This window comes from Lissotriton vulgaris, chromosome 9 (assembly GCF_964263255.1).
Source record: "Lissotriton vulgaris chromosome 9, aLisVul1.2, whole genome shotgun sequence".
Classification (NCBI taxonomy): Eukaryota; Metazoa; Chordata; class Amphibia; order Caudata; family Salamandridae; genus Lissotriton; species Lissotriton vulgaris.
The window spans coordinates 350061638-350073880 of record NC_141697.1 but is presented as its reverse complement, the minus strand read 5'-3'; the positions used below and the strand labels follow the sequence as shown (position 1 = coordinate 350073880).

Here is a 12243-nt window from a genome sequence, read left to right as displayed (position 1 = left end):
ACTCTGGATGTATTCCCAGCAGAAATACTTTTTGCAGCCTGCATCAATTTCTACATGTGTTCCACGCACCCTACCTAGATCATGATCACTACCCTCTGGCCTTTTTAGACATGGTAAAGACATTTGATTCTGTTTCCAAAGACTATCTGTGGCTGGAGCTCAGTAGAGCTGGGTTGGGCCCCAAATTCTTATCATGCATTAAACTGCTGTACACAGCGCCGCTGGCACAGGTCTTAACTGGGTACCCTGTGTCAGAGGGAATACATTTACAATGGGGTACCCGGCAGGATGGCCCATGCCCCCTTACTATTCACCCTGACAATGGAGCTGGTGGCGTGTAGACTAAGACTGCAAGGCTGGGGAATAGAAGTCGGTTTGATGATGCATGTATTATCAGAGTTTATGAATGGCGCAAGGGTTTACTTACGCCAAGTGGAGATATTGCCCCGATCATGCTAACTGTGATGAGAGAATCCAGAGAGCAGCTGGGGTTATATGTCAGCCACCTAAAATCTGCATTGTTCCTAATGGGGCAGTGGTAGAATCTGAAACTTGCATGGCTTCTTACAGTGGGCATGCCATGGAGGAGGGATAACATGCATTATCTGGGTATGTACATAGCACATTGGTTCCAGCAAGGCAACGTACTCAATATGGGTTGGGTACTTGCAATCCTCCAGCCATCTGTTCAAATTTGGAACACTCTGAAACGCCCCCTGATGGGGAAAAATGTTTGGAGTAAAATGGTGATACTCCCTCGCTGTTTTTATGTATTGCAAGGTACTATATACAAAATACCCCAAGGTATTTTCCAGGAACTAGACCGTCTGCAGCTCAAATCACTTTGTGCTGGGTAGGTTTGGCAGCACTCAAATTAGAGTGAGACAGAGGGAGCATGGTGGTACCAAATCTCAAGATGTACTATTTGGTCTCCCACTTATAACACACTGTTCACTGGTTTGATGTGGAACCAAACTGGAAGATGTCCCTACTGTCTGGCACATACAGTGGTCCCACATTTGGGTCCCTATTACTATGAGGTAAAAGAACGCATGGGACTCTACTTCATGTGATCAAACTGGTTTGTCGCATGTGGAAACGGGCAGTGTTGGGTGTATTCCGTAGAGCTGCCTTATGCAATAGACCTCGAGGTCTAGAAAATCCACACATTTGCACCAATAGCGCAGTCGATGGCTATAGACTTCTGGCTTGAGGGGTGTTATGTCACTTTTGATGATTTATATCCAGCAGTCTAACTCATCACATTACACAATGCTATTGAAATGTTTAATTTGGGAAGTGGTCAGTTCCATCAATATGCCAATAGTACAGCTAATGTGTGAAAAATATGGCCAGAGTTCTAGGAGGTCCAGATCCCACACAGACACTTATCACCTTATTGACCATGAGAGGAGTTCGAAGGCTTATTACACACATATACCGAACAAACAGGCCACAATACCCTCTAACGATTTAAGACACATAATGCCAGATGAGCGAATTTACCATCACATCTACAGAATGGACTAAGATACATGGAGGGGTGCAGAAAGTTTCAGTACATTCACAATTTAAACTTATCCAATATGACATATTTCATATTGCGACCTCTCTCCCAAACACCTTCATTGTATTTACCCAGACAGTGACTGCGAGTGTGTGGACTGAAGACACAAACCTCCAGACTTTATGTTGTGTGGGGCCATCCTTAAATCATGCCCTATTGGGATGAGGTATTACAATATCTACATAGGGCAATGACCTGGATGATCCGGATAGTGTTAAAACACTGCCAGACTTATCCTCGACATCCCACAACATGACCACATCACCCAACTCCTCCACGACCTCCATTGGCTCCCCGTCGAAAGAAAAATAACCTTCTAACTGCTCACACAGAACTACAAAGCCCTCTACAACACCGAACCCCAATACCTCAATGACCAAATCTCCTTCCACGCCCCCAAGAGTAACCTCTGCTCAGCTGACCTCGCCGTAGCCACCATCTCTTGTTTCTACAGGACTAGAGCAGGTGGAAGATCTTTCTCCTACCTTGCAGCCCACACCTGGAACAAACTCCCCCTTCACCTCAGACAAAGCCCGACACTGCATCAATTCAGAAAGGACCTTAAATCTTGGCTCTTCGGATGACCCCATGGAGCTGCTCCCCGTCCCCTCCTTCAAAGCCTTGAGACCCTTACGGTGAGTAGTGCGCTCTACAAAACCCTGATTGATTGATCTGCTGGGACTAGTCCCCACAACAAAAATTCAGAAACTTTGTGAAGACGATTTGTACTGCTTGGGTTGACAGTGGCAAACTGTGCATAGTCATTAGACGGTTAAGCCGTAGGCCTCTCTTGATAGCTGACCAGCTGAGGTATATAATGAAATGGGCTCGGGCGGAAGAAATTCATATGAAAATAGTCAAACGTGATGATAGTTTGTCAGATAACTTACTTGCACGGGCACAATCTGCCACTTGACAACTGATGGCCCTGAGGCCTTTTCCGCTACAGGGGACATATTCGGAGCTGAAACTCCAGCACCTTTTAGCTCACAAACACAATGACCACAATGCTTGAGCTCTAGACTGGCCTGAATGACCTGCTTGAGGTGATGAGGCACCTTATCTCTTCTCCTGATATTACCACATAGAGATGATGTGATACAGTTGATGGTACTAGATCGGAGTGTGGAAGGGGATGGGGAATCAGTTTCTTAAAGAGTTGCTTGTTTTTTTAATACTTTGCTGCACTTTGTTGACTTCAACGGCATGTAATACCAGTTTCTGAAACCATAGATGTGCTGCCTGCCTACTTTTGATTGTTCATATTGCTGGATTGTGGGGATATCTGGAAACCCTATGCAGCACATAGGTGCTGTAGCTCCTGTAACACTGTATACTGTTGAAATGGCAATAAAAATTATTTCCCCCCAAAAATTCAACAAACGTGGCTTCATAACTGACCAACATAGCTAATGACCCCCCCCCCCCATTCCGTCCCTTCATTTGTTTTCAGTGGCTCCTGCTTTTTCCTCATCACCTTTATCGTCTGTGTTTTTCAAAATCTATTTTTCTACAATATTAAACATTATTAATGGGCTTCTCATGTCCTACAAATCAGATCTAGATGGCACACAATTCTGTCTTCTTGTAAGAGGAAATAGTAGCACTTTTGAACCACTGCTTCGCTGTCTTGGATCAGAGCGAGGGCCTATACAGAGCGAAGGGTCTTGATTGCATCATTTGCAAGGTGTCGGACATTTTGACCCTGGCACTAACTACCTACCAAAAAAATGACATTTGCATTAAAGAACGAGTGCAGAAACATTTGCATAAATCAGTAAATTCAAAGTTTTTTTTGCACGGATTTAAGTGCAAATGATAACAAACTGTCTGATACGAATGCATTCTATGTGATCCAGCCCTGGTCACTTTTTGGTGCTTGGAATCATGCAGTAAGATGGAATACTTTTTGCCTGAGCTGCCACCAATAAGTAAGATTAATTCAAGAATAAGGGCTATTTTGTATGATGTCATGCGGAAGCAATCATAAGATTGGTGTATGGAGTAGTTAATATGTTTATAATGTACGAATATATGATTTAATGTAATAATATGATGAAACTGTCGTAAATATGCACTTTAGATCGGTTTCATAATAATTTTGTACAACATAGTTGACTTTTTTCTTGAATTTCTGTGTTCAAGATTTGCTTTTTTAATAAGTGAATCACAGCAAATTAACTTTTTTTTTCCCTACAGTTTGCTCAGGGTGAAATCCAGAAGTCTTGTTCCAGGTCTTCATCAGAGAAGGTAGCCGAAAGCTGCCAGCAGGTTTGCCATTGTAGACTACGCCCTCCATTCCCACCTCCTCCGCCACCGCCGCTGCCTCCTCGTTTAATCATTAGTAAGTAAACGTTCTGTATTTTGTTTTATGACCTTCGTCCAATGGATTTCCCTTGCCCCTCTTTATCTAGCCTTTTTAGTGTTTATTCTCTTTATATGTGTCACAGTCCTTGCGTATTAAGGTTTGTTGTATTCAAGTTAGCAATCCATGCTCGTGAGAGCTTTATCAGTGAACTGACAAAGACAATGATTTGGGCTGGCACTGCTAGGTGATCTGTTTACTTCCAATTAATGGTCTGTGGCGTGCTCATGTGGAATCGCTGTCGAGTCCAAACAGCGTATATAATATACAGTCTATTGCGTGGCTACCCTGTGTTGGGGTAGAACACCTCCCAGCATTGCACAAATGACTGCAAGAGTCTACTTCATTTTACGATTTAATCATCAGTAAAGCATCAAAAGTTCATTGTTGGTTTAACATTCCATTAGTTTCATGGCTTATGCTTTGATTTCTCAATAATACTTTCTCAAGTTCCACATCCAATACAAGCACATTATAATGATCATGTGTCCCAATGCATTTCGGGCTCTATTGTGGCCCTTCGTCAGGGGATACTATGAACTTGCTCGTGGCACAGAACGCATTAGGTGTGGCGGTAATGCGCTCGCTGTGTGGTGATCTCTCCGTAAGTCGATGTGTCGGGTTGAGAAAGTATTATTGAGAAATCAAAGCATAAGCCATGAAACTAATGGAATGTTAAATGTAGCCACGCAATAGACCAGCTTTATCAGTGACCCAATGATCCGGGCATGGAATATTGTGCTTCAAGTGGTTCGTAGGTTTTGCGGTGGAAAGTACGCTGTGTGGGTGAAAAAGACTGCGGTGGTTTAACCTGAGGTTCATCTTGTTTTCTAGTATGACAGATACATTTGAAAATACCATGTCCACTTGTGCACTATTTGCATCAATAGCGTACTCTAGTTAGTAATGCTCATCAGCCCTATAGTTTGTAGCAAGAGGCATCCATACACATAATGCTCTATACAGATCCATTAACCAATCAGGCAATTTGTCATCCCCAAATTGAAATCAACCGGTGCAAAACATCACTAAACAACACATTTCACAGATGTTAAATGTGAGCATCTATGGCCTGTCTCAATGGCTCAAGCCCACCTTCAGTAGTCCGATTTATAAAGGTGCTCGGACTCTGAAAGGACTACAGGACCATATAAAAGGTAGAACTGTTCTGCATGGATTCTAGTAACTGAACATAAAATGTACATTCACGGTCACGTCTTACGATTCAACCTAAGCCTATCAGGACCAAGTAATGTGTTGTATGATAATCACGCAGAGATCTGTGTAAAAGTAAAAACTGTTAGTCTGTTATTGGTGGATATGTATGGACTCCTTTCACAGTTATATGGCTAGTGGGAGCGCTACACCGTCTCTGTCTCTGCTAATCAGCCTGTCTTACTTTTGACCCTCGAGTACCCTTTTGTGATTAATGTTAAGGTGGGCATGTACTCAGAGCTGGTCAATAAATTGCCCGTGGGTCCCCTTTACTGTGTGTTGTTTGGATATTTGTGAGCAGTCGCTGGACTGCGGACCCTTTGTTAGTGTAGTGATCGTAAGTAGACTACATTGTTTCCACCCACAGTTGGGTGGGTTCTCTCGCTCTTTGTAGTGCTTGTATTTTGTCTTGTGTTGAACACATTAAGTCTAGTAATTATGGCGGAAAATCATGGTCTGTCATTTGATGATGCGGACCTTCAGTTGGCCTTGGCCGATTTTCCAGACCTACTAGATGTCACACCCCAAACGGTGATAACTAGCGAAGAGGAATGGGGCAAGCTGTTAGGCCTTAAAAAATCCATGACTAGAACATCTTTACATGGTACCATCATGGCCCAGTACTTACGTAACGACTGTGCCCCCACTGGGCTTTTAGTTACCAATGCCCCCAGACTATTTCTAAATGATAAAGAGTTCTTGAAGAGCTGGGCAATGATTGCTTGGCGTTGCACGAGGGATTGGCTGATCTTGATCATTAAAACTTCCAAATCTGCAGCCGATGCTATATTGATCGAGATACAGATCACTGAATCTAAGATCAAAACTACCCTCTCAGACAAAATCTTTCGGAAGAAAAAAGAGGAGTCTGACAAGAGTAATAGCGACTATAAAGACCACATACTTTTTACTAAGATGGAAAAGTTCAAGAAGGACTTGGATAAATTCAAATTTGAACGAGTATATCCTTACACTAGCGACTCTTATGTACCGCCAGTGTACAACTCCAATAGTCGCAAAACAAGCTCCAACTATGGTACTTCTGACTCAGATGGTAGCACCACGGGCAGTGACTCTGGCAGTGACAATTCATCTAGACCAAATAGAGGACGTGGTAGAAGAAATTTCAATCAGTTTTGGCGAGGTAACCAACACAATCAGGGCCCACAACAGTGGTGGCCACCAAACCCTTGGCAATATGGGGCTCCTGGTTTTCCTCCCAATCAACAGAATCCCTTTCAACCTCCTATGGGTCCCTTCCCTCCCAACTTTCCACCAGCCTTTCCAACCAACTTTAGTGGGCAGCCTTTTTTAGGGTATGGCCACGGCAGGTCACGGGGCAGGAGGAGAGGCCAATCCACAGCCAAAACACCAGCACAACCCCAAGTGCAATTCAACTCTCCGCCAACAACGAGCTCGACTCGGAACTTACGGAGCACCACGGCCAGGAACAAAGAACAAACCCCCACGGAGATAGCATCGTGATCAATCTTAGTAGCCGCTCTCTAACTCAGATTGAGTTAACGGCTCTTAACAGAGGACTGGGTTTCGTTCCTACATACAGAAATGAACATTTTGAAACTCGTGTTGAACTGGCCAAGTTCATCAGAAAGGTGCGATTACACTTCTTCTTTTTGGACAAAGAGAAAGTGGACCAAGAAGAATCAATGGCTAACACTGGACTAAAACCTAAATCAACTTTTAATCCACCAACTCATCTTATGCCAGCTAATGTCTTGGCCTTTGAACAGGCTATTGAAAGGGACATCGATGAGCTCTTCGAACACGAAAGGAAAACGTTTTGCAATTTACCCAAGGCTGAGCACCAGGCTCTTAAATCTCTATCAGTTGACAAAACTATAACGATAAAGCCAGCCGATAAGGGAGGAGCCATCGTCATCCTCGACACTGATACATACAGGGCCGAATGCCTTCGACAACTCAGCGATGTTAGATCATATCGCCTATTGGACCAAGACCCCACACCAGATCTTCAGAGGACGATTCGCGACATGACGGAAGAGGCACTGAACGAAGGATGGGTGACTGAGCCAGAGGCCAGGTTCCTTAATACTGAACATCCGGTGACTCCTTACTTTTATATACTACCTAAAGTACATAAGGAGAAACGCCCACCACCAGGCAGACCCATCATATCGGGCATTGGGTCCGTTTTGGAACCCTTGTCTACGTTTGTTGACCACTTTTTACGCCCCATGGTCCAAACTATGCCGACTTACCTCAAGGATACCACCGACGTCCTACGCTTACTACCTGACCTCAATTTTAACATCGATACGGACCTTTTGGTCTCGTTTGATGTAGAGGCATTATACACCTCAATACCCCAGGACGAAACCCTCGGTCATCCATTCCCTACTTGATACCACCGAGAGAGACACCATCACTCCAGTACATTTCATCATGGCCTGTGCAACCTTAGCCATGAAGAGGAACTTTTTTAAGTTCGAAGACAACATCTATTTACAAGTGTCTGGAACCAGCATGGGGAGTGTTTATGCCCCCAGCCTGGCAAACCTTTACGTACACTACTTCGAACAACGGTTTGTCCTCAATGAGTCCAACCCATATCGTGAACATATTAGAACATGGAGACGATATATTGATGACATTTTGGTGGTGTGGCGGGGCTCCAGGGAAAGTTGTCAAGACTTCCTGGGTTGGCTTAATAGCAGAAATGCTTTTCTACGATTTACGATTGAGATTGGCGAAAACCAGCTAGCATTTCTTGATCTTATGATCAAGGCCACACCTACGGGTTTACAGTCTGAATTGTACAGGAAACCTATGTCCAGAAATTCTTTGCTGTTGTATGATAGCCACCATCCTAAGTCCCTGCGGGACAATCTTCCGTTTGGACAGTTTTTGAGAGTCCAAAGAAATTGTTCCACCAACACGGCCTTCAGGACACATTCCTCTGTACTCCAAACCCAACTCATCGAAAGAAAATATCCTCCCCGCTTGGTACATCGAGCCATGAAACGTGCCAGTAACAACAACAGGGCAGCACTATTAGAACCAACCACCCCTAAAGCACCTCTCGAAAGGCTGACCTTTGTACATACCTTTGGAACACTGTCCCATAACATTAAGAAAGCGGTCAAGAAACGCTGGTCCATCTTAAACTCAGGACCGCAGTCGATTCCACAACCACTATTCTCCTTCAAAAGGGGACCCAACCTACGGGACAGAATGGTACACACCAGACCCCGAGATGAAACTCCGAGAGCAATTGGTACCCTTTGGGATCTACCGCCAGTGTCTGGCCACCATCCCTGTGGCACTTGTCAATCATGTGCCCAAACTTCAAGAACCACAGAGATAGACATCGGGACCTCCAGGCCCTGGAGACAGCTGAAATTCACCAACTGCAACAGCGACCGGTTAATCTATCTCATAACCTGCCCGTGTAATCTTAGGTATGTGGGGATGACCACTCGCAAAATAAAGGTGCGGCTATCTGAGCACAGAAGTACCATTAACTGCAGGAGACAGGCCACCAAGCTGACTAACCACTTCATTGCACTAAATCACTCACCCACTTCTTTCAAATGGACGGTCTTAGAAAAACCGTTCATTCCCTCTCACGTCACGAATGTGAGTGATTTTCTGCACAAAAAGGAACAGAGATGGGTGTTGAGATTAGGTAGCGATCGTACAGGACTGAATGATGACATTCCGTGGTCATCATTTTAAACCATTTCACTGAGGATGAAGTTCACGTGACAACTTAGCCTTCAGAGATATGACTCAGTAGCTTTTTATCTGGCAGATACCCTTTTGTATAACATTGCTATGTATACCCTTGCTTTTTCCATCTAGCAATTATGCCTTATATATCATAGCCAGCTTGAGACTCTTCCTTATGACTTTGAGTCCGTTATCACACCTCTTAAATCATGCACATTATTTGCATTTTCGATTGCACACCTTTTTATCATGTACATTAGTTGCATTTTCGATATGGTCACAAATTATAAATTCTTTGTTGCCATCACGTCACGCTTTGCATTGCATTGCCAAGTTTGCTGCTATGTGGTGCCTAATCAGTCTAACCAGGTGATGTACTTAACGCTTTTTGCCGCGGCTGCACCATCCCGTTTTTGTCTATTAGTGTAAATATTACGATAGATCAGTGGGCTAGGCTCTCCGATGCTTTGTTTACATCGCCGAATTCGTTGACCTGCCATTGGTGGGCTGACCGGCAAGCTGCACCAATCAGGGCCTTCGTAGCTTTTTGGACGCGTGACGCTCAGAATGACGCGTCACGTGCTCAGAATCGGCCAATGAGGCTAGACGGAATATAATTCCGATAGAATCAGACCGTCGGTACCTCCCCAGACGGCACAGATGCCGCTAGGAAGTACCGACGGATAGGTGAGTGGTCGCTGCAATGTCTGCTAACGGCTCCGAGCGGTGACACGCATGTTTGGTAAGCGTTCCGCTATTCAGCGGGTCGCTTTTGATTTCGGGGTTGTGCTCTGGGGTTTGGCGGCTCTTTGCCCACGGGGCACCCACGATCCTCGGTGTGTGAGACTTGAATGGGCTTTTTACTTTGTTGGCACCATTTAGTTGGCACTTAAGGAAGTATTCTATACTGGCTCATGAATATGGCATATTCTCCAATTGCGAAGCGGACATAACATCCTCCGCTTCTTTTTCATTAATTACTAGCATCTGTAATGGTTCGCTTTGACTGAATTTCAGGCATTACATGGTGGATGATTCTTTCTTTTGAATTTATTCACCTTTTTAGAGCGGTGCTTCACCAGTCCTGAGCCGTGGCCAGGCGAGGTGAGGTATACACTTCTTACTGACCAGGTAAGAAGGATCTTGTGAAACTTGAAAAGTTTCAATTTCTGTGAATGTTGGTATACACTAGCTTTGTCAATGTGACTGTTCAGATCCCGTGACATGAACTACGCCCATGTTGACGTTTGCAACAGGTGCAAATGACAGGCTATTCTCAGACAGGGATGGGACTTCAGCTCATGCCATGCTTTTTATTATTTTTTCAGCCCATTGCTGATCCAGTGAGAAGATTCGGAATAGACACACCTGGAGTTCCAGGTGACTTTTCTATGTCGTTCCTTCTTTTTAATTATTTTTCACTTATCTGTCACACTTGGTGTTTTGTTTGCAGTAGCGGTATATTTGTTGTCCTGAAGAAAGCAAGGCTATTGGCCAATATTTGCTGAAACATGTCGACCACGTTACACCACTAGACAGGTCATAGCTTTACCCTGTCTTGGCTATCTTTTAATATTGGTATTAGGAGCTACACCCTATTAAACTATCTTTTTGCTCCTTTTAACCAATTTTATTCACTCCTCCCTACCCTTCCTGGTTTTCCTTGCACTGCACACTACACTTTTTATCCCTGTCAGTTACTTCACCAACACATATGGTCTTTACCATTACACCAACACTTACTTACCAACAGGAAGGTTCATTCCTTTCTGTTGTGAAACCAAGATCCAGTATAGTGCTGGTCCTCGGAGCCCCAAATGATGAAGGGCGGTTCCGAGTGGTGACTGATGGGAGCCAGAGACCAGACACTGTTCTTGATCTGGCATGCTCTCCATTGTTCCTTTCACAGTTATATGGCTAGTGGGAGCGCTACACCGTCTCTGTCTCTGCTAATCAGCCTGTCTTACTTTTGACCCTCGAGTACCCTTTTGTGATTAATGGACTCAGGATGAAAACAGCATCAACTTCCACAGGTGTGGAACTGTGAGGTGGGGTGGGGGGTGTAGAATTCGTATTCACTTTTTAAAGAATGATTGGTACATTCGAAATTGGAAACATTTTCGAATTCATGGTCCTCATGTATGAAAATCTTTTCTTAAATGCTAAATCTCTGATGCAATAATTGCAAAATATTGTTTTTGATGTACTAAGCCTCCTTTGTAAGTGTGAAAAGTCTATGATTCACAAACGGTGTTCTGTAACTCATTATAAATCAAAATTAGGAGGGGATTGAAAGGAGTGTCCCTTGCTTTGTGACTGTAATTGTTTTCTGAATGCATCAGTTGTTTCTTTAATGGGCAGGGGCTGCTTTTAAAAAAATTACACACAGGGTATGGGAAGACAGGATAGAGGTGTACTGTCCATTTGTAGAAGTTCACAAAATGAGACCTTCCCTCTTAATATTTATGAGGCAGACATTTTTTGCAAACCCATATGAATATTAATTGTGCAATGAGGTCGATTAGTGTATCAGTAGCATTACAAAACACTCAGCAGGTAGCAGAGAGTCTGTGTGGTCTTTAAACCCACTATTTGAGACCTGCCCGATCATACATCAGGACTATTATTCCCTCTCATGAGGAAATATGTGAATTGTCTCTGCAAGAAAATTATGAACTGTAAGTGAGTAAGGCCAGGGCAGACTGTGAAAGCTGATATCAGCTCCACCACAATTGTCTACTTAGAATTCCAGCAGGTGAGATTTGCTGAAATATATTGAGATAAAAGGATGGAAAGTAAGTTAAACCATAAAAGAATTTGATAATGTTGTGCAGCGTAATCTGAGCCAGGAACATATGTTTTTGCGTATCTAATGCACCCTTCCAGAACAAAACTATGCAGGAACGCACTGGAGGGACACTAGCTGCCCTGTCAGGATTTAAAACTCAACCATTATTGCCTACTGCATGTGGCACTACAAACCACACATTTCTTCACATGGGTAATTGAGAGTGAGGTGCGTGCTCTGGTTTCCAGGGCCAAGTGAATATATTAACTTTTTTAACTCCACATATATGTACTTTGGAGATATAAATATAATGTTAAAATGCACAAGGAGTTAAATATAGTAAACCTATATATACAATCTGATACTTATCGTCCCAATATTTTTGGAGTGCCTTTTCTGGTTAAGATAGTTTTGTAGCACATTATTTAAAGCTCGTCATTCTCGTTGAATAATGTCAAGAACATGATTAAATGGTCTTTAATGCTGGAAAAGAGAAGGGGAGGGGGGGGGGGCTCCTAAAATTGAGTGGGTGTGTTTGCACAGTGAGTTTCTCTAGGGAGAACTTTTTTCCCAGTGGAGTAAATAGTATTTGATTGC

At 43.6% G+C, this 12243-nt stretch overlaps 1 protein-coding gene across 1 annotated transcript in view; it reads left to right on the top strand.

Moving 5' to 3' along the window:
• The window catches only part of PRIMA1 (proline rich membrane anchor 1), a 630582-nt gene that overhangs the window by 233139 nt on the left and 385200 nt on the right, over window positions 1–12243 (top strand). The window contains exon 3 of the mRNA XM_086937714.1: window positions 3767–3911. Coding sequence (XP_086793840.1) covers window positions 3767–3911 — 145 coding nt within the window. The remainder of the gene's footprint in view (window positions 1–3766; window positions 3912–12243) is intronic.